Source organism: Diorhabda sublineata, chromosome 2 (genome assembly GCF_026230105.1).
Source record: "Diorhabda sublineata isolate icDioSubl1.1 chromosome 2, icDioSubl1.1, whole genome shotgun sequence".
Lineage (NCBI taxonomy): Eukaryota > Metazoa > Arthropoda > Insecta > Coleoptera > Chrysomelidae > Diorhabda > Diorhabda sublineata.
In genome coordinates, this window is record NC_079475.1 from 11,293,381 (window position 1) to 11,317,486 (window position 24,106).

The following is a 24,106-nucleotide window of genomic DNA, read 5'->3' on the forward strand; positions in this document are numbered from 1 at the left end:
ATTGTATGGCAGTCCAATTAATGTCTTCTTCTGACTGCCCAGACACTTCTCAAGTTTTTCCAAGCTCTTGGTGTTGAACACCAGTGAAGGTCCGATTTCTCAGCGCCAACTCTGGCCTTGTCGCAATAGGGTGACCTCTTGAGCAGATTTACCACTTGTTGTGTTTATTTTCAAGTAGAATTGTTGTTAATACAGATATGTATCCATTGATGTTTGATGGGTAACTGATGGTAGTGGGTAGTAGAGAGAGATTCATTGGATATATTTTAGGTGGGATGAGGAATTTTTTTTATAGTGACGAGAATTCATTGGAATTGGCCTGGATATAGGAATAGGCGGCCATTTGACTGGTGAACCAATTCACCAAGTTACAGGAAATTCTAAGAAAACCTGCAATAATTATCCCTAATTAGTACTGTTGTAAACAAGCGTAAAAAGGGTGGTTACCGATTATGTTGTTCAACATATCGTTGGACTTTAAGAGCAAGAAACATTACCATATTTCATATAATTTTGAAACTTATAGCATTAGCTTAATATTTTGACAAGAAAAATTAAATTTCGTGTTAAATTTTGTTTATATGTCACTTGCGATTGCAAAGTTGTCGCCTGAGTCGATTTTTTTGCTCACAAGTGATTTTTCTATATAGAGTTGTTGAGAATACCACTTTTCCGCGGTTTCTAAAACAAAACAAAAAAAAATAGACGGTACAGAACGATGTAATTAAAGATTGCAACTTTTTATGGTATAAACTTGAAATCTGGACAGTAAAAATTCAGTTTGTAAATTTTCATATAGTAATTTTCTAGAATTCCAAGGTAAGTGGGTGAAATTATTAAGAGAATTTTGTTTTTTTAAATTACTATGTTTTTCATCAACTCAAATACTCCAGAATGGTCTGAGCAAATTGTGCAAAGTGCTTGAAACTAATAAAAGAGAAAAATTCAATAGGTCGGATAGGGAATGTAGAATGAAAGATTAGAGTAGCTATTTTATACAACACGCTACAATTATAGATGAAAACAGAAGAAATCAAAGGGTCAACAGGAAAAAAATAAAAAAAGTTATTAAAGATAAAAACAAGAACGTTTAAAATCAATTCCTTCAAACCTCACAAATTAAAGATAAGGATTTATTGATTAGCAAATTTATAAAAAAATTTGAGGATAATTGTACAATATATATGACAAACAAAAATGATAATTGAGAAGATTCAAATCCTCATTAAAGACAAGTTTGTACTGGAATCGACACCTAATTGTACCACAAATTATTTTCAACTTTTTGCGAAAGGTATCTTTGATTTTATCAGATTTACATTTTTACACTTTTAAACCTTTCATGTCATATCCACGACAACAATCTTTCATTTTTATATATAATTGTGGCCTTACCTTTCAACTATATATATATATATATATATATATATATATATATATATATATATATATATATATATATATATATATATATATATATATACAAAGATATCAAATATGTTGAAGGAAAACAATAGAAAATTGTACACTCTAGTTAACAAAAATTAATAAAAAATTTGTTACCTCTACTATCTTTATTATCACGTTCGTTTTGGCTACGAGTGTTGGTACTACTACTACTACTTGCATAATTCGTTATTGGCTGAGTTGCCTTTGTTGCAGCTACGGATGTTGGTGGAGTAACGATTTGTTTTTCCCTGGTCTGTTGTTCTTTTTGGACATTTGCTTCTTTGTGATGTTGCGCAACTTGAGCATAACTCTTCCGAGGTGGATTACCAGGTAAGTCCTAAAAGTGAATGTTTGAAGAAAAAAACATGAAATTCCTAAAAAATGTATGCATTTATTATAAAACTATTTTCTAACAAATGGTTTATTGAATTCAATAATATTTTCCCAGTTGCAAAGACTATCAAACTAAAACCTACAATTTTTGGTAGAGTTTTAAATAGAATAATCCTGAAGACTTTTAAAGTACCAGAAAAAAATTGCTAGCAATATAATAATTGATAATTCTGCTGAGAAAGTTCAATAGGAGGAATCCTCAACATCCTACAGTATATACAATATAATTGCATGTGACAATGATACAAATCTGTAATATCTCAAACATTTCACTTACTACTGCTAGAGGTGGAGGTGATATCACTGCATGCCTCAAAGTTTCAGCCTTGGAATCTTGTCTATGCACAGGTAGGTGATTTTTAGAACTACTGGTGGTAGTTACAACAACCCCTGACCGAGATGGGGCTTCTGTTGGCACAACTGTGGTCATGGTGGCAGCGTTTGTAGTTGTAGGACAGGGGATGTCCAAATCACCATTTAGAAGAGCGTCATCAGTTTTAGTAGATTTGTCGGCCATGGTACATTTGATTGGCAAAGCAGGAACTAACCTAGATGATAACATAAAGAGTTAAATAACTTACAAAAATTTTGTCTAAGATCAAATAAATGCAATTCGCCAGCTTGATATCTACTTATGCCGGCAGATCTATATACTGCTCTCAACTTAGTTAGAAATTTATTAAGCCTTGGGTCATCTGTGTGATGAAGTCTATAAAATAGGAGGTTATGGTATTATATATACTGCCACCCTAAGGATCTATTTTATCCTCTTTTCTTGCCGTGGCATTGGGAATGCTCGGTGTTCATAGCTAATCTATTAATTCCTCTTATTTCACCAAATGCCTTCATTTTCTAATTCGTACGCTCCCTAATGTAATTCATGTTGTATTATCTGCTAAGTCTATCATCTTCAGGTGTCTTTTGATGCAATAATGCCCCAACAAGACTCCTGTTAATATTCGTAGATTGTTCTTAGGTTAACACATTCAATGAATCTTTGATTATAGGTTCCCAGAATAGTCTTTGCCTATCTCAGTCCCTGTGGATTATCGATTTTTGATCAATTTGTTTCCTATCTACCCCCTTTCCATTGTAGAATTCATTAAAGCCCGGTGGTTGTGATGGTTTCGCCACATTAAAAGAATGGAGGATAAGTGGATGCTTAAGAGAATCATGAATTCCAAAATATACAGTAGTAGAAATAGAGATAGAGCCTTATCAGATCAAATTCACAAAGACTTATAAACAATCATTGTGAGAGGATTGGGAGCGTTGGCGAAAAGCAGAGGATGTTTGGAGGCGAATGCTTGAGGATGCCAAGGCTTTCACCGAGCTGTAGTGCCTATTGGTAAGACAAAACCTAATTGACTAGTATATTCTCTATTGTCTTGAAGTTGATTCCATAAAAGGTTCTATAAAGAGTTTATCCGCCCCTACTTTAGCAAATCTGTCTGCTATTTGCTCCATCCATCTGCTCCATCCCAGTGATTCATACTTATTGAAAAGTAACTTTATTCTGTTTGCCTAGTTCCAGGTATTGCCAAACAAGCTTGGATCTCACAAGATTGAAGCTGAGAGCTGCTTGGTTATCGGATAAGATGATAATCTCTTGTTTACAATAGTTTAATTCCAAGGTTTTGATTGTATATATTTCTGCTTGAAAAATACTTGATAATGATTACCTAAACTTGTTTGGTTTGGTTATGGGGCTCATACACTCTTATTCCAGTTCTGTCTGTCATTTTGGTGCTACCGGTGTACGATTTTAAAGCATCTCTATTCATTTCTAATATGTGGTTTTCAATCCATTTTCTTTTATAGCTTAGTTTCAAGGTAAATTTTGTCTTGAAGCTAGATTCTTTTGGTATTTCATCCTGAGGCATGACCCACACTTGATCACTTTCTGAGGGAGATTCTGGCTTATCTGGGATGATTCTATAAGCATTCTGAGTGAATATATTGCGAGGTGGAAGATTTAGTCAATCAATTCTAGTGCAACTGTTTGTTGTTAGTACAGTATAGATTTCGAATCCATAAAGTTACATCCACGTATATTTTTAATATTTTTTTCATTCCTCTAGATAGTAGTGATTACTCCATCTCCATAAGTTACAAATACTTACTTTTCAGGTGAGCTTGGGGGTGTAAGCGTAACTGTACTGAGTTGAATATCCGCACTTTCGGTAGAGACGTCTTTATAATCAGGGGGTCCCGTCGATCCTGAATTTTGTCTGGAAGTTTGATTGCAAGGCGGAAACTGTTGTGGAGAAATAGCTCTTGGAGAATCGTCGCCGCCACCGTTACTAGATTCTTTGCTACTGCCGCCGCCTCCACAGCCAGCACTGTTAACTTTTATTTTTGCCGTACCTGGAACAAAATAATGAATACTCGAATATGAGGTCGAGTGGGACGAAATAATTCACCTTTAACAACATCAGCAAGTCTGTTCTCTCCCCAATGTCCTTGTTGTGGTATTTGTTGAGGTTCAGGAGCCGGTTGGATTGAAGACGACACCTCTACGGTGGAATTCATCACAGTTTGGTGCTTGTAATTGGATTGCGAACCAACATCCAAGCCTAAAATAAATACTATCACATGCTATAAAATGGTCAAATTTTATTTCAATGATGAGAATATACAGAGACGTAAAAAAAAGGTTAACTAACCTGGTAAGGGGGGAAATGCTTCTTCTACCAAATCGAATTCGGCTCCTCTCGAATTGACTGTTTCTCTACTTTGCATTTGAACTGATTGCCCATTAGTCGTGGTATCTTCGTCACGTTTTTTCCTACGATGTCTAGGAGGAATGACTTCTTTTACGGATTGAGGTTGTAGAAACCTATAGATTTCTGAATCTGTGTGCATAACTGGTAAGCCTAAAAAACATCAAATTATTGAAAACTTAACAAAACATTATATCAAATTTAAAAAAATCGCGCATATACATTCCCCAGCAAAATTTCGATTTAAAAATTTTATAAATTATTGTAACTTAATTTATTTTGATATTTTGAGTCACTAGTGTAGAGAATACAGGGATTCATCCAAAATAAATGCAAGAAACAAGTTTGAAAAAAAAATTAAGATTAGAAGTCCCTATATTTTAATAGCAGGTATTTGATCCTCTGGGATCAATTGTCTGCGCATGCCTCGATTCTTGATTTCATTTTGGTAAAGAAAATTTCACATTCCAATCCACCACCTAATGCAAATCTAATGATTTTCTTATCCAAATGATATCTAGCAAACTGTAATCGAGTTCTTCGATTTGCTGAGGTTGAGGAATGTCTTGGGCATCTAATCCAATTCCTTAAATCATGTCAATGTATCGTTTATTTTTTATTAAGTCGCATAAAATGTAACAAAATTTCGTTTTAGCGTTTGAAGTGACAAAAATTTGGTCTGATATGCATTAGTTACACATCCACGGCCCCGATCAGCTCTTCAACGATTTCGTCCCGTCTTTCGGAACCTTCTTAATGCTTTAAAAATATAATATTGTTTATACGAGTCTACTCCAATCAATAGCTAGGTTATGTACTAAGACAAAATTATTTTAGCAAATTCACGTTTTACACAGCAGTAAAGGGTAATGATAAGTCCTTATCTACAAGAGAAAGTAACTTTTAGGTAGAAATAAAATTGACCAGGTGGAAAAAATTCTTTCATTACAATTTTTAGCCAAATAACAAATAATGAGTTGATTTTGTGAGGGAGTGTATATTTATATGAAGTGAAATCTACATAAAGGTGGTAACCAAGTCATACTACATCTTATGTAATATCTTCATCATGTTTCATCAACTTTCTAAATTCGCTTGGTCATTTATTAGTAACGTTTATTGAAATTGCACTTCTCAAGAATACTATAGTAAAATTTTTTGTCAAAGCCTTTACCACCAACCATAGGTCAATAAAAGACTCGAAACGTATCTTTCTGGTTTCAAAATGGTTCAAAGCTAGAACTCGGAGCAGGATTGAGTATTATTCGACCATGCCATTAGGAAAAGCACTTACATGTATGTACTCAAGAGTGTTTGGGTATAAAATTGTCTAAAATGCATATTTATATAGTCTCCAACAGCCAAGCGGCTTTGACTGTATAAACAAACTCTGAAAGCACTAGCTAACAGAAATTAAGTAACTTAATATGGTTACCAGACCACCAGCGTATACTGTATTGGGGATCATAAGATATCACATGGAAAACAAATTGAAGGGATGGCTAAAGAATCAGATGGGGTCTTACTAGACAAGCACTTTAAAATATTCATAACCATATCAGCTAAGAAGTCTGAAGAAACGAAATTAAGCTGGCGGTTGGTCTTCTGACAGATCACTGTGGTGTCCAATACCTCCTAAGACGATAGACACAGGACAACTGCAGATTCTAAGAGTAAGCTCTAGAGACACCAGATCTACGCCGAGAATGTCCCGCCCGTTTCAAATTAGATACCTCGAAGGAGTAATGGTGACAACTTTGGATATGGGACAAAAGAACCTTCAGAAAAATAACTTTCTTCGAGAGGAGTTTACGTATTTTGGAGGTAGAACAACGAGATACAGAGTGATGCACAAGTTTAAGATAAAAGGATGAATATACGGATAGCTAAAGAATCAGATGGGTTCTTTCTAGACACACACTCCAAAAGATTCATAATCATATTAGCTTATAAGTTTGAGAAATTTCTTGAAATATCGAAACGGAATTAAACAGGTGGTTGGTCTTCTGACAGGTCACTGCCGTGTCAAATACCACCTTAAGACAGAGGACAACTGTAGATTCTGAGAGAAGTAGATCTACGCCGAGAATGTCTTGCCCGTTGCAGATTAGGTACCTCGAAGAAGTAATGCTGACAACTTTGGAAATGAAACAAAAATACACTTATAATAAACCGAAAACATCCAAATTCAAATTAATTTAGGATCAAAATATCAATATTTAATCATTACGAAACTTTTAGAGAGTTTTCAAATGACAATTTGACACACACTGAAACTTTTTTAAGTAGTTTCTAGTACTGTATATCGTTTTGGTTGGAGCTTAGATATTTCAAAATGGCGATCTGACGAAGCTCTAATGCGGCGTATTTACAGCATTTAAACAATACTGGCTTACAATACAAGTCCAATATAGAAAGCATCTACAATGTGGATTTCACTACAGCACTATTAATATAGGTACCGACTGATTTATTATCATTGAGTTATTAAAGTCTTACTAACCAGTGGGAGTTGTATTATTGGCTGAGTAATCATTGTTCTCATTAGATGCATTATGAATATGGCTAGATTTTGGAATTGCGCCTTCTAAAGTTGACCCTTTAGAAGAATTTCCCTTACTGCTGGTACTCGAGGGTGAATTTGAACGACCTTGTTGAGAAGTTGATGGTCTTGAATTTCCTTGTCCGTTACTACTATTACCACCATTGCCACCTAAAATTTTTTTTTGGAATGTATTTCACAAGATATTGAAGGAAAATTAGAAAATAGATTAAGGAGATGTGCGAATTTTGATTTCAATACAAAGTTGTACCAAAACTATTTCTACTTTATTAGTTCTACATGTCCCAAAAGCAATTCAACTCAGTCTTTCGGTTATCAAATTATATTTCATCTATTTATACAAACTTTAAATTGATTTAATAGTGCCGTAAATTATTACCCTACAAAAATCGTGGCAATATTTTTAGGATTGAATATGAATCTGCTTGCTTTTCTGGACCAATTTAAGTTGATTTCTCTTGAAATTCTAATTTGTCTAGTCTTCTTCCAACATTTTTTCAGTGTAATTTATGTAAAGTTTCTCAAAATGTTCCAAAGGAGATTTTTTTTAATAGGTACCACAAATAAAAATTATTATTAAGGGTGGAGGATGGAGGATTACGAAGAAGTAGCACAATAATGAAAGTTTGATAAATATTTAAACTTACTATATGTAAATACCAAATAAAACAATATATATAAAACGAAAAAATAAACTAAAAGTCGCGCGTGCCGAATCTCTAGGGAGCTGCGTGTTGGTTTTTCCTAAAACGTGTACTTGGTATATCGGACAGGATTAAGTTAATTAAATCGATTAAAAATGTATAATTTATAATAAAAAATAATAATTTCGGTCGTAAGTATTAGGTTTTTGCTTTGAGGTTTTGTTACAACAATATTAATTTAGAAAAACATCATATAATAGATTGATACATGATATAATTATTTTTTTTTGCAATTATTTGTAGTTAATATTATTAAAATTTTGAGTGTCTGTTGGCTTTTATTTACCATTTATCAGTTATTTAACATCTTACCAAGATTTCGTCTGAAGTTTGCAATGATAGTAAGAATCACTACCACTATAAGAAATTTACATCCCTAAAGTTTTTAAAGAGAAATTTACATTCTAAACGTTGGTAGCATTGAGGCCTATTCGATGTTATTAAATTTATTTTTACGACGTGGCAACGATGTAAAAGCATCTGTCAAATACGTGCCAAATACTGTAACAAACAAAAGTGTCATTGAAAACATTTCGTGTGTTTTAGGGAAATTTACATTCTGAACGTTGATGGCATTGAGGCGTATTCGATGTTGTTAGATTTATTTTTACAACGTGGCAACGATGTAAAAGCATCTGTCAAATATATGCGAAATACTATAGTGATGTCAATCGGTGTGTCAGAATATTAACCCAAACAAAACATACAGACATGAGAAGGTATACAGTCCTAGTGAGACCAATCACTACTTATGTGACAATGGTCTGAAGCACTATATAACACCTCAAGAGAAAATCTCTCAAGTTGCAATAATTGGCATGCATCTGTACAACTGGGGCAATTAGAACATGCCAGAGGCTGTACTAAGAGTGATAGTAAAATATCACTAAAATATTTAGAGGAATCATCAGAGATAAGCTGAGTCTTTCCTCAGAAAGTAATCCAATATGGCACATGCTTCAGGACGAAATAACGAAAAAGTTGAGCTTTGAGACAAAATTTACCTCAAAATTAAGCTGTAGGAGAGAATGGGATCAAATATATATATATATATATATATATATATATATATATATATATATATATAAGCAGCCATTAGTGAGCTATGAGCTCTAACGTCATAAGATCGAAGCTAAATTGGGAAAGTCTGGAGAAGTTAAATGAGCCAGGAAGAAAACAATTAAGTTACTCTCCAATGGATTCCGGGACTTACCGGAGTAGAGGTAAATGAACTGTAAAAGTAGTTGTGAATGAACTTTTCTTTGGAATCAACTACAAGACCATAGAGAAGGAGGTAGATGGTAAAAAATAGTTCTCAGATATTCTTGGTAAGACGTATTGAATGTATAAATCTGAGTAAGACTAATTTAGTTTCGTCATGTCGTTTCAGTGTATCCCTAAGGTCGCTAGGTTAAGTAGAGGGTGTGAAATGTGGTCTCCGCTATCTTGAGTATAAAATATCTCGAAGTGTAATTGACTACACTAAAATAGATCTTTTGGGTCGTAGTGAATATGATATTTCTGATATAATTTTATCTAAAAACAAAATCTCATACCTCGTTTTAATGAAACATATTAATCTTGTTATCAGTCAAAACATATTTTATCTTCAAGTTTGTTTTATAATTAAGGAAAAGTGTGAAATAACAATTAAAGGATTAGAAGTTTACCTTGAGAAGAACCCTGTGAAGATTGGTCGCTTTGCATTGCATTTCTCGATTGTTTACGTGGTCTGTTTTGATTAGTGCGATAATTCTGGTGTTTGAAGTTTTGAGGAGCCAGCCCATTGACTTGAAACACTGTGTTGATATCAAAGTAATTTGGAGACGGAGGCCAGGCGACTGAAGCGTAAAACTGTTGCTGCTGATAGGTAGGCTGACAAAACAAAACCAATTTATCAAAAAATTTCGACCTGAGGCTGTATGAGACACAAAACAAAACAAAAAATGTCTGATTGTTTCAGTTACTTACATATATCACTTGATTGTATGCAGCTACTGGTTGACCAGGTGTACCATTGGCGTAAATAAACCTTTGTTGTCCAGGTGGATATGCTGCTGGGTCATATACAGCCGTCGGTGGCGGTGTTGCTCTAAAGCCATTTTTAACGCCAGTAACCGGAGGTATAGGTAATCGATTCATCGGTTTTGCTTTTATCCTCGCCATTATTGGTTTACCTTGGAATTCTCTAACTTCTTCCCTTAAATATCTATAAGCTCTCTGTGCATCTTCATCAGATTCAAATGTTACATACCAAGAACTATTATGAGCAAATTCACAGGAAATAAATCGTGGACAATTTTCACCAGCAAACAAATTCTGGAAAACAAAAAGGTTTCAAAATATTTTTTGGAAAAAAAAGCAAAAATATTAGTAAAAAGAACAAAATTAAAATATATAAAACATTAATAAAAGCAGTGAGTAGTCATAAATAAATAGGAAGAAGAAGATCTGAAGATAATTGAGAGAAAAATACTAAGAACTTTATTCAGTCCAAATATTACAGGACATGGAAAGAGAAGATTGAAGAAAAAGAAATAGAAGAACTGGAAGTTGAAAATATAATAAGGTAGATAAAAGAGCAAAGATTAAATTGGGCAGGACATATTTTAAGAAGGAAACCTACAGAAATGTGAGGAGGATAACACAATGGATACCTAACCTAACCTCTATTGCCAAGAGGTCAAACCTAGAGAATACAAATTGAAGAAGATATCAGAATCCTAGAAATAGTATACTGGAGAGCAAAATGTAGAAACAGAAAAGAACGGGAGAAACTGACAAACAAAGCCAGGACCAACAAAAAACTGTAAAAGGACAAAGGAAGTAATCCACCCCAATAAGGGGATTTTTAAGCGCACAAACCACTAGCCATAATCCAAGAGATTGAACGGCATAATAATGATGATGATGTACCAATGATAGTTGGAAATTGTACATTACATGAAAGCTTAGATGAAAATAGTTTGACTATTTTCATCTAAGCTTTTCGACAGTGTTACGATTCCGGAATATTTCTCTTTTGTGTACTACAAAATGGCTATTGGGATGTAGCTATTGGGACAAGTGTTAGTCCAGTACCCCCGGCCCATTAGAGATTCGAAATTGAACAATAAACCAGAGAAAAGTGTGGGCGCTAGTCTTAGTATCCATGGTAGTGGAGAGGTAGCACTTGAACTATCAACAAAAAAATATACATCGAATGATTAAACTATGTCGCGCGAGCTAAGTCTCAGTAAACGGCGTAGATTCGCTAAGATCTCGACGTTCGAGATTTATTCACGATTCCAGACGCCTCGCATGGATTCGTGTACGTATTAAACAAAGAGCAGTAGAAGGTGTTGGATTTTCCCAAAGTCAGGTATATTGGGGAGGATTAATTCAGTACTTTTGATCGGGGGAATCAAAAAATATTATTTGACTTACTTTAACTTCGTCAATGGGAGTATTGTCTGGAATCTCACGCAAAATCACTATACACCTCTTGTGGTTTGGACGAACTTTGACACCTTCTTCGTCTACTTGAACGTTAGGCGATTCTCTCAATACTTCAGTAATCAATTTGATATCCTTCGTTAATTTTTTGACTTGATTAAAATTCGCCACCGTCCATATTGGCACGTACTGGTCGTTGTCCATTTGTGACAATAAGTATGTGTCATTTGCTAAATTTTCTCTGAAACAATGTTGGAGGAGTTGTCGTAATGGATATCTAAACTTGTAAATCCAATTTAATCGTCGAACGAAGAAGGAAAAAAATTAAATAAAACATTTTTTTATTTAAAATACTCGCGTAAATTTTGGTAAAAATAGTCTATAAGGTTATTTAATTTGAGTTAAATAAATAAAAGATGATATAAGAGATATTATTTTATAATAATTAGATGATATGTAATTGAGTTAAAATTATTGTGATTTGTTTAAAAATAGTGTAAGAAGTAATATCATAAAATGTGGGCGTTTGATGTACACTACTGATCCAAGTTTTTGCCCACCCTATAGTTTACGTCATACACAACAAATAAAAACAATACGATCGATTCTGATGTTTGGCGCTGGCCAGAACGTACTTCATTTTCATTTAAAATTTTCATAGCCTTTTTTTCTCCTTCCAGAAGACTCCTAAACCATCACTGATCCGTAGCCATGTTCCACAATCTTTCTTTTCTTAGACACAAAAACCTCAAACATCAACTCATCACTGCAAAAAACTGCAGCCTCTTAATTTTATTTTAAAATCTCACAAGTGGTTTCTTCACTGCCACCATTCCAAAAAGGCTAGCTCCTCTAAATCTCTTTATCATTCTATCTTTAGGATCATGAGTCGTCGAAAACATTTACTGACCAATACAATACGTTTATCTTCAGCGATTGAAGTTTTTCGAGACCGTCCTGAACGTTTTCTGTCGCAAAAACTACTGGTGGATGCATATTTTTCACGTTGTAGGCCACGGTATTTTTGTTTTGTTTCATTGAAGAAGTACTTAAAGGCAGTTCCCTAGATTATTGATCTGAGCTCCTATCTCCCAAGATCGTGAGTCGTCGATCATGATTACGTTTATCTTCAGCGATTGTGTTTTTTTATCGCCAAAGCTCCTGGTGGATGCATATTTCTTACTTTTCCTTAGACTATGAAGATTTATGCACGATTTTCAAACGATAGTTTCTTGGTTTTGCCCATTTTAAAACTTGCAAGTCTGAATTTTCAAGAACGATAACAATTCGTATACGAACTTCACAAGATGTCTTGGTCTAAAAATTATAAACCACAACACGTTTTAGCGTCTCACGGGGCTAACTGAGACTAAACTACAATCATAAACACCGAACAAATAATAATAAAAACAGTACCAGTACTTGCAATATGTCGCACTCATAAACATACGCTCGTATAAAGTAAAGAAATAACAGACATTATTATTTTTGGAATCAATGGATGAGAGCAAAATGTTTTGATCGGTAGTATATCTAATGACAGCTCGATAAAAATTTTTATCTATTTTCAGAAAAATATTCACAGGGACTCATTTAAACGATTGTCGTGAAGAAACTAAGCGTCCTAAAGAAATTGTGGAACCTTTAACGCTAGCGCAAATATTTATAAGTGCTGACATCTTCAGGTTGAGATCGAACACTTTTCAGGCAACTCTCTTAATTGAACAAAGAAGCCAAGGAAAAGTCACGCTAATATTTACCAGAAAGTGTTCCATACCATTTCAAAAAATTGGAAACCGTATCAATATGTTAGAAAATAGAATATTTTATCTATTTCGGGAAAAATTTTTTTCCACTTGAATGGCAAATGATTTTCAGGACACGGTTGGCATTATCCTTCGGTAACACAATGAAATCGACTCAAATCACCATATAATTGAGTTTCTAATTTATAATTATATTTTAAGTCTAAAATAAAATCGTATTTAAGTTGGGTAGCAAAATTCCAAGAAGCTCTTTTTCTTCATCTACTCATTAAGTACTTAACTTGAGATAACATATCTAAAATTAGTTGTTTGGGTTAAAAGATTGATTCAAAAGTTTCCTCAGATATAGAATTTTTGTTATACAAATTTGTTACCATGCGAAATAAAATTTCTAGTTATAGAATACATACTATTATTAAATTATAATAAAAAAAACTCTTCCGGATTTGCACTATTAATGATAATGATTTCCTGTTAAACGCGAAATTCATTATATTGGTTACATTTTCATATATGTACATAAAAAAATAATCTACATATTCGGACGGTTTTGTTTATTCAATAATATTCCCGATAATTATTATGTCCAATTGAGTTGGTTTGGCATAATCGCCTTTTATTTAAAATCAGAAAATCCTCGCATATTAATTACTACCTATTTCTTTGTTAACTACCATGAAGAGCAAATACCACTTTACAAAATGAACACCGGAGTTCCTCAAGGCAGTGTCCTGGAACCGCTGCTTTACATCATCTTCATGGCAGATCTACCAATTAACGATGATGTATTATTATTATTATCCCCTCGCCATATACCTTTCCATACGTTTTTTCCATTGATCCAGAGTACTCAAAGTCTTCTTTGGTGAGTGCCTTTAGGAGCTCTGCCAATTGTTGGTTTACCACTTCCATCGACTCAAATCGGGTTCCTTTCAAAGCAGATCTTTTTCTAATTTGCGAAGACCCGTTGACGCAAGAGCTTTTTGTCAGGATTTTTTGGCAGCAACGTCGGACAGGATTTTGTCATTTGTAATTTCTCTGTTTCCGGAATTGAAACAGTCACAGGGCGACCTGGGCGTTGGTCATCTTCAGTGATGTCTCGGTCACCACTAAAGCGCTTACACCACTCAAAAACACGCACACGAGACTGGTTATGAAAAAGAGTTATATCCCTTCTCATTGCCACACACCTTTCCATGCGCTTTTTGCATTGATCGAGGCAGTGCTGGAAGTCTTCTTTCGTGTATGCCTTTAGGAGCTCTGCCGTTATTTGCTTCACCGCTTCCATCGACTCAAATAGGGATCTTTTCAAAGAAGATTTTATCTTTGGAATCAAAAAAGTCGCACGGTACCAAATCTGGTGAGTACGGTTGGTGTCCGAGCACTGGAGTGCGCTTACTGGCCAAATACAGCTTCACATAGCACGTTATGGGCAGGTGCGTTGTCCTGGTGCAAAATAGGGCCGTTTTTTACGAACTCGTTATCGAAGTGTTATCAAAATTGACAATTAGTTGACAGTCTGACCTTCTGGAACTCATTCAGTCATCACGATACCGTTAATGGCAAAAAAAAACGATCAACATTGCCTTGAATTTTGATTTGCTCTCTCGGACCTCACTAAAGCGCTTACACCACTCAAAAACACGCGTACGAGATGAAAAATTGTTCACATAGGCCTTTTGCAACAATTTATAGCACTCAGTCGGAGTTTTTTTCAATTTAACGAGTAATTTGAGACTGATGCGTTACTACTGTTTTACGTCACACAGACTTTTCATGTATGTTTTCTTACTATAGAGAGTTTGGGAGGGAACTCGGGAGCTACCATTCCTTCTCGTCTGGAAGAAGTATCTTTGACCAAATTTTAACCTGCTCTCAACCATAGATACGAAAGCCCGTAAACGTGCAGTTACGAGGAAGGTCCAACATAATGTTTCGATTGGATGATGAAGTTTTTTGAGTTATAAGAACACCAACTCGGTTTACCTGGTTGACTCAATCAAAATTACTGAATATTCCAGTTGGATTCCCAGTTCTATAGAATTCTCGATTTTCCTCCCAGTTTTCAAGCCTCAGAAGCATCCTATTATTTCAAGTTCGGTTTAAGTTGAACACAAAGTCTTGAAGGCTGTAACGCGCATTTGGTCGTTCGTGGAATTCCTTCACAAGCAAAACGCAGATAAATTTCAAAATTAATACCACAGATAGAATAAAGAAATGTCATATTTTATAAATTTCGATGGTCCATATGAAAATATGTTAACAGAATCAAAGGATCAACAAGTAGAAGATCCTTTTGATGTAAACCTGTAAATTAACATGGTAAAAATGTTTCGTTTTGTAATAAAAATGTCCTGATAAACTTGGTCTCTGTCTTTAAAAATACCATGTACCAATATGGAAAGACTGTTTTTACATTTCCCAAAAACCTTTCAAACTTTCTGTGTTGTGTAAAGTGTAGAATAAATAAAATCAAAACTTGGTACTAATATTTCATAAGACACTCACCTAGAAAAGTAATATTCCAATTGTTGTGAAAGCATTTGCTTAAGCTGCGGCAAGGGATAAGCTGATTGAGAGGCATTTTCTTGGGGAGCTGAGGGAGGTAGAGGACTAAGCCCGTCAGCTCCCTCTGCTACCCCGTTCACGGTTATATATTCCGGGTGTGTTCCCATGACTGGTGTTGGCTCAGGGGTGGTACCATAAACCACCCCTGAAGGCACTTTGCCAACATCCCCATTCATGTACGCGTATCCTGAAATGGTAAAAATAATTTTCAATACATTACAAATGTCGAAAAATTGTGTATCACTAGACAAATATTTCTTTTTTTTACAAAAGAATAAACCTAAATTACAATTAATATAAGATCATCAAAAATCAATGGCTGTAAGTATTTTATGTACACTAGCGAACAAAAGTTTGTGCACCCCATAATTTGCGTCATATACAACAAATAAAAACAATACAATCGATTCTGATATTTGTATTTCAAATATGATAAAGATAAATGTTCTTCCTATCAGGCGCTGGCTAGAACGTACTAAATTTTCATTTAATATTTTTTATAGCCTCTATTTTTTCAAAATCTCTTTAATTTTTACCATGTTTCCAGTCGATCTTCTTCCAAAAAACTTCCCCAAACCATCACCGAATCCTCTACGTGTTCTAGAGTCGGGATTACACATAAATCTAGCATCCGTTCTTCTTTTGACTTGCGCACAAACACGCCCCAAGACTCAAACTTTTAACACATCACTTCATAAAACTCTCTCCCACTTTTTATGCGTCCAATTTTTCTGTTCTTTAGCCACTACAACCTTTTGACTTATTTTGACATCTTAAAAGAAGTTTTTCATGTCAACCTTTCAAAAAGGCCAGCTTCTTTCTATCTCCTTTTCACTGTAGAAGTACTCAAAGTCAGTTCCCTAGATTTAGTGAACTGAGTTTCTATCTCTAGGATCGTGAGTCGTCGATCACGTTTACTGATCAATAAAATACGTTTATCTTCAGCGATTGTAGTGTTCCGAAGTCTCCCTGAACGTTTTCTGTCGCAAAAGCTCCTGGTGTACGCGTATTTTTCACAATATAGATATTTTTGTTTCGACGGCAATGGAAATTTATTAAAATGTAGTATTTTGAAATTTAATAAATGGATTACGAGGTGGACACAAACTTTTGAGCAGTAGTATAGGTCTAATTTACAAACATACAAGTATGTGTAATATATGAATCTCATCTTGAATCAATTATATTGAAAATATTTACAACCGAATATTTTGCAGACTTTGATGAGTTACTGGTCATTAATATTAATGACGAATATGGTAAACGGTAATGAAAATGGTAGTATATTATGTATAATCATTTTAAGGAAAACTTTGGACATAAAAATCACTTTTAAAGCATTCAAACATATTAATTTGTATTCTGATTCACATAGGCATTACATAGGACGAAGTGAAATTTTTGTTAGTGTCTGCTTCTAATTAATAATTTTCCAATTATCACTTTTTATTTTTTATATTAGATGTTGTTTTAGTCGAAGAATTTACATTTTTTTCGTACTAATCAATATTACTTTAGCCTAAGTTATTTTCAGTGCAAATTTGGGTTTATTTCAAAATAATTTTTCATACAGATAAGACTCGTAGCTCTTGCAGGCTTTAAAAAAAACTTTTTTGTCATAAACTGGTTTCATTACAAAGAAAACTAACCATTTTGACTCAGGAGAATAATACAGAGATCGGCATAAGTCAGGAAACGTTCTCGAAAAATCGGCAATGCTTCTAAGTCTGTCAACGCTGTCGAAAGAGATAAAAACGAAGCTTCAAAAAATTGTGTATGTGTCATGAAAACATGTGCTAGTCGAGTAGACGCGTGTACAGAATGAATGACCGATACGAGTTCACGCTTCAAGAACAAGTTTTTTTTTTGTTATGTTCAGATGAAGCAGCCTTCAAACTGAACGGTAAGGTCAATCGGCTTAACTACGTGTGTATACTGGAACAACCAGAATCCCCATATCTTCATTGAAGAAGAATTAAACCTGCCTGGTGTGTGTGTGTTTGTGTGAAGAATCCATGCGGGAGGTTTCGTGGGTCTATACTTTTTTGAGGGTCACGTGACGGGTCAAAGTTATCTGAAAATGCTCGAAGGTTTATGTGGGCAAATGGACAACGATCCAATACTCACGAACATCCGTTATTTCATGCAGGATTGAGCTTCGTCGTTCTACGAGTGCGAGAGTAACTTAATGTTCATTTTGGAATATGAGTAGGCAGACAAGGATTCTTTGAATTATGTGACCTGACATCCTGTGAGACCTCAAGGACCGCTTTTTTGCAAGAAGGCCGCCACGCACCCTACCGACATTTGATTTGATATACTTCGCGTACAGTTTGACACGCTTCGCCAGATCTGCCTCTCCGTTAAAAACGTTGCCGTAAATGTATTGGTCAAGATGGGCATTAATTTGAAAAGTAACCCTTTTTCGAATCCCTTTTGTAACTTTTTTTTAAGGAGGATGTCAATTAAATAACTGATCAAGTTTAATTAAAACTATCTGGTGATAAATTTAATTTAAACCACAATCACCGATGGTAAATGCAAAGATGTGATGGTATCTCGAATTCCAATTATTTAAAATGAGTTGCCCTTCGATTTCAAAACGAATCGAGTGTGACTGACTTCCGATATAACCATCAACAAGATTCAATGCCAATCGTTAAGTGTTGCTGGTTTCAATATTATTTTCTTATATCTAGAAAAAACTCAAAATATTGTTGATTTCATAGGATTAAGAGAAAAGGAACGTGGTAAATAAAAAAAATTTCAATGAATAAACAGAACATTCCTTTTTTTATAGTAATAACTTACACCAAGTATCCATCCGCTAGTAATAAAAATGAGTGAGATTTAATGGTCGATAATCGTTTTTTTTTTATATAAAAAAATGAACGTTTATTCCCCAAAGCTATATATTTACACAATCTTTTTCCAAAAGGAATACTAAGTAACAAAATGACGACCCTAAATCAAATTGTCTGGAAACTGAACTTCCATATAAATAAAATAAGTTGGCTGTTCATAAAGTTTTATTTAAGTCAAATTTTTTGTCATATCCAATATTTCGAAAGAGAACCTTAAGGTTGTAAGTTAAATTACTCCAATTTTTATATAAAAAAAGAACAGAAAAAAATCACGTACCCAAATAACAACGACCTGAATAAATCAGTGAAAAATGTTTAGTATAAAATTAACTTTCTCCACATATCAAGACAATCTTAAAATTTGATTACCTCTTTAACTCAGCTTGATCACCAGTGTACAAATAAGAGGGTTCAACGAACTTGTTAATTACATTAAAAAATAATTTTTAACAAAGTTAATTATGGCTGTAGAATTGATCGGTTTGAAATAAAAATTGTAGTCTCAAAAATTTGTCACAAATATGAATGTTATAATAATTCTGTTGGTATCTTCTAAAAATTACGATAAGTTTTTTGTCAAATTAAATTTAGCATCAAAATATGAGGATGGTCTCAGAAGTACCTGGCGTGACCTAAAGATGGTGGTACTTGCTTGTAAAATATAGCTGTATTAGAAAATATACATGTTCCAGGTACTTTTGAAATAATTAATATTCTTCAAAAATATGTTAAATTTAATTAATTACTTCATTTTACCTACCTACTATCATTATATTGGAATGTTTAAGTTATGAAGTATTACATCACTCAATAAGTCGTGTAAATGACACCCAGATGACGCTGCGAAACTTTCAGAAGTTTCAGAAGTCTATGTGTAAAATTTCACGACATTTCGATTAGGCAGAAAAAAATGACAGTCATTTAAGTGAAGCTACTTCCGTTATTTTTAAAACAACTTCGTGTCTTAATTTATCAATGCTTCTTGATGGAAAAAAACTGTTCAAGCTCAGCAATGGCTTCAAAAGTCTTCTATGGACTCTGCTCCATTGAAAAGAATCATTTTCATTTATTTGCTGAATTTAAACGTGGTCCTACATATATCGATGATGGTGAACGTTCTAGTCAGGTGGTTAATCCAGAAAACATAAAAAATGTCCACAAATTAGTTTTATCTAATCGTAAATTGAAATTGCCTAAGGTAGGGTAGCTGAGGCCGTAAAGATATCAGAAGTCAATAAGTTTACAATTATGCATTACAATTTGACCATGAGAAAGCTTTATTCTAGTAGTCACAGTCGATCAAAAACGTGTTGTTGATTCAGAGCAGTGTTTGACAATGTTCACACGTAATAAATCAAATTTTTTGCGACGATATGTGACAATGGATGAAACAAGGATCCATCACTACACTCCGGAATTAAATCAATCATCATCTGAGTGAACTCAGCAGGAGCAGCAGGAGAACCACGTCCAAAGGCACAATAGTCAGCTGGAAATGTTACGGCTTCAGTATTTTTGGATGCCCATGGAATAATGTTCATCGCCTATCTCCAAAAGGAAGAGACAATCAATAGCAAATACTATGTTGTATTTGCTATTTTAGTTTGAAAGCAAAAAATCAACTAAAAACGCCAGAGGAAAAAAACCATTGTTATAAACCATTTTGATCTTGAGAAGTGCCTTAAGTTTTTGTGAAACTGCCTTGGCTAAATCGGCCACGTGACTATGCCAGAACATATTGCTTCCAACCTCAACACAGTTAAGCGAATTTGCGCTTTATGTCCAGACGGGACCAAATCCTGAATTGCAGTGCCAGTTTTCTTTTTAAAAATATCAACCTGAGTCTTTGCTGCATTAAACTCAAACAGATTGCTTCCACCCCATTTCAGAATGTTTTCTCCATCGGTCTTGATGGTGGTGATCTGTTCTTGTCTCCGGCTTTGGGTAGTAGCAGAGTTTATTGGAGCGGTTAATTTAAACGACGACACCAGTATGCTATCTTCGACAAAGCTACAGATCGGGTTTTAGTTTTGTTCGAGTGGATCGTTGATGTACTGGAAAAAGAGAGTGGGTGACGAAATGCATCCTTAGGGAACACCATCATTGACCTTAAACCTTTCTGAGGTGTGTCCATATGACCTAGATGGATCGGTCTTTGAGGAAGATACTAAGCCAATTGAGGACGACAAACCATACGATATTAATTTATTTACAAGGTTAAATACTGTCAAAAGCATTCGATATGTCAGGTGAGATACCCCATTCATAGCTAGTATCTCAATTGATTAATACTATAACTTTTGGACAAAGTATTAATTCACAGCTTCATACACCACAAGTGGTCTTATGCATCTCTTCCATACTCATTCTAAGAATATCAAATAAATAGGAAAAAATTATATCTAATCAATAAAAATTATCTTGTAGTCAAAAACATATTTTTCTAAATTTAATTATTTGAATTCATTCTGTATAAAATCAACACGGGGTATAAATCTAACCCTTTCAGAATTTAACGATTTGATATGAAGGTTGTCATAATAGAGATTAAGAAAAATGCCAATGTTTTTTTTCAAATATCTCAAATGGTTTAAAAATTGCGGATATGCACCCCTTACCCTACAGACTGGTCAGCAATACGTTTTTTGCAACTGAAAAAAGGCATGCAGTGCTAAATGTGGTTGCAAAAAAGTAGGACTATTTTATACTCTCTGGCATGTACACCATGTCAATTTGAAAGTTTCGATTCGGACGATTAAATTTCACAACTTTTTTCAATTTAAATCGCTTTTATCTCTTCAATTTCTGCTAATTTTCATTATTTTGCAATAGGTTCAAATTAAATATGATTACAATAGACCCGTGGATTAGGCCTACCGGGGAAACCACGTGTGCATATTGTGACGATTACAACTTTTTTAATCATTATATCTCAGAGACAGTGACTCGTAGCTTAAAAAGTATTGATACGTTTTTTGTAGATAATTTTATAATCTACGATTTTTATGATAAAACTTACCGTTTTGCTGAAAATTGCGAAAAACTCATTTTTTTACTTTTGACCTTGAATAAAATTTTTTCCATACACGGGAATGATAGTGAACTTTTAAATTTTATTTTTAATTATGTTTTAAAAAATTTTACTGATTTTCAGTTCGATGGGAATTTATTTAACATCGAATGTCTAAATTTACCGGACTAAAATCTGTAATAGTTTCATAAAACTTCACTTTTTAAAAAATATTATTTAACTATGGACGCTTCAGCCTCACACTTTGAAATTTTCAGAATCACTTACCAAAACTATAATTTTTTTGCACTTTTTGAGAGAATAAAAATAAAAATTTCGAATTTGATCTTTCAAAACATTTTTATAACAAAGTATGTGGTGTTTTATATATATAAAAAACATTTAAAACTGAGTAAAATGATACCACTCCCAACTCACTAGCTCAATTAGGAGAAAAGCTATGGTCACTTCAAAATATGTTTGTAACGTTTTTTTATTGTTGGATTTTGGGAAACTTCACATAACCATAATTTTTAAACCGTTTGAGATATTTGAAAAAAAAAATTGCATTATTTCTTTCTCCCTATGAAGATAACCACCATACTAAATTTTCGTTAAATTCTAAAGGGGTCAAGTAATTTTTTATTATTTTATTGTGTTGATTTCATATGGAATGACCATTTAAATAGAATATAGAATAGATAATAATACAAAATATAATTTGAAATTGAAGGCAAAAAATACCAAATTGATCAGTTAATAACATCTATGTTCAAGAAACGGAACGATGGTTGTGAAATAACATATGAATAAAACAGTAATGGAATGTCAAAGGGAATTCCACAGGGACAGAAAAACGCAGAATCATATATTTACAAACATAGAAAGTGCAGTAATATGACTGACGAAAAAAAAATAGAACAAATTGGTCAATATAAGTTTGGGAAAAAAAAGAAATTGACACATAAAAAAATAGAGAAAAATACAGAGCATATGTTGACAACTATATAAAAAGTACAATATAAGAACACATATGACAAAATTAAATTGATTACTAACATAATTAGAATAAGAAATAAAATAATTAAAGAAGAGTTACGTAATAGTAGAATTCATCCTCAAATCTACCGACAAAAGCCATGGATATTTGTACTTAAATGGCACTGTAAAGAGATGGGATCTAAGGATATAAATTTGAAAAAAGAACAAAGAGCAGAGTGAGGAAATTTTGAAGAAGTGCAAGACATGAGCCGTAACTTTAGCTTGGAAGAAAGAATGGTTAACATTTCTTCACAAAATAAAAAGCAACATGAATATATCATTTTTTTAGGTCAGTATATTAACTAAAAAAGATAATTTAAGGGAATCGTAAATCATTTATGAACAATGAATTCATAATATTCTATAATAAAATGCCATTGCCACAATTTAAGTACCTAGAAATAGACAATCAACTCAGTTTGAAATACTGTATTTTGCAAGCCCAAACGAAATTTATAGGAAAAGCAGTTTTTCAGGTAACTAAACACAAAAGGCTCACGAAAATCTTGAAATAATAAGTCAATAGATTCCTCTAAAAGCTTGAACTTCTTTGAATTATCTGACAATCATATTTATTATCATTTTTTTTTCACTTGCAATAAATGTATTAGGATTAGATATTGGTTAGGTTAGGAAGTCTTGTCCAAACACTGCTCTGAATCATCAACACTATTTTCATTGACTGTGAGTGAACATGGCACCCAATTGGAAAAAAGCTTTGTCATGATCAAAGGTTCATGCACAATTGTAAACACACTACCTTCTAATATTTTTACGACCTGATCTATCTCAAGAAATTTCAAAATACGATTAGATATAATCAATTTGTGGGCTTTGTTGATATTTTCTGGAGTAACTACCTTAATGGGACAACCAGAACGTTCCTCATCATCACATTTAAATTCAGCTAGCCAATGAAAAATGGTTCTTTTTGATGGAGCAGAGTCCAGATAACATTTTTGAAACCATTGCTGAGCTTTTACAGTATTTTTTTTCATCAAAAAGCATTGATAAATTAACACACGATATTGTGTTAAATCCATTGTTTTGAAATAACAAAAGTAGCTTCACTTAAATGGCTGACACTTTTTTCTGACTAATCAAAATGTCATAAAATTTTAAACATCTTCTTTTGGTCGTTAGTAATTCATAAACATCATATGGATTTGACAATAGCACCACCATCTGTGTCAGTCACACGACTTATTGAGTGTGTAATAAATGTTTTCCACCCATATCTCAATCTACGCCTAGAGAGATTGTCTATGAAGATAACTGACATGGACTCAACTGCTCAAAACTGAACCTAACACTAAAAGATCAGCTTGAGAGAAAAACCTCAAGATACTAAGTTAACAGATTCCTCTAAAAGCTTGAACTTCTTTGAATTATGTAACAATCACATTTATTGTCATTTTTTTTACTTTTAATGAACGTTTTAATGTTGAATCATATGTAAGGATAGGGATTAGGAATTGGTTAAAGCCTTTTAAGTATTAGGGAAATCTTTAATCTATATGAATGTTTTCATATCTCGATCTACACCTACAGGGTAGTACACATCTACAGAAATGATCTATGAAGATACCT

General features: G+C 33.6%; 1 protein-coding gene across 4 annotated transcripts in view; it reads right to left on the reverse strand.

Annotated features, from left to right (window-relative positions):
- The window catches only part of LOC130440584 (la-related protein 4), a 42,811-nt gene that overhangs the window by 10,017 nt on the left and 8,688 nt on the right, over positions 1–24,106 (reverse strand). For 3 of the 4 annotated variants that reach the window (XM_056773841.1, XM_056773844.1, XM_056773843.1), the window contains 10 exons: positions 15,542–15,788; positions 11,259–11,508; positions 9,804–10,151; positions 9,503–9,707; positions 7,069–7,278; positions 4,509–4,718; positions 4,266–4,418; positions 3,966–4,209; positions 2,120–2,390; positions 1,564–1,786 (listed from right to left, as the gene is read on the reverse strand). In XM_056773841.1, coding sequence (XP_056629819.1) covers positions 1,564–1,786; positions 2,120–2,390; positions 3,966–4,209; positions 4,266–4,418; positions 4,509–4,718; positions 7,069–7,278; positions 9,503–9,707; positions 9,804–10,151; positions 11,259–11,508; positions 15,542–15,788 — 2,361 coding nt within the window. The remainder of the gene's footprint in view (positions 1–1,563; positions 1,787–2,119; positions 2,391–3,965; positions 4,210–4,265; positions 4,419–4,508; positions 4,719–7,068; positions 7,279–9,502; positions 9,708–9,803; positions 10,152–11,258; positions 11,509–15,541; positions 15,789–24,106) is intronic. The other variant, XM_056773842.1, reaches the window with a different exon arrangement.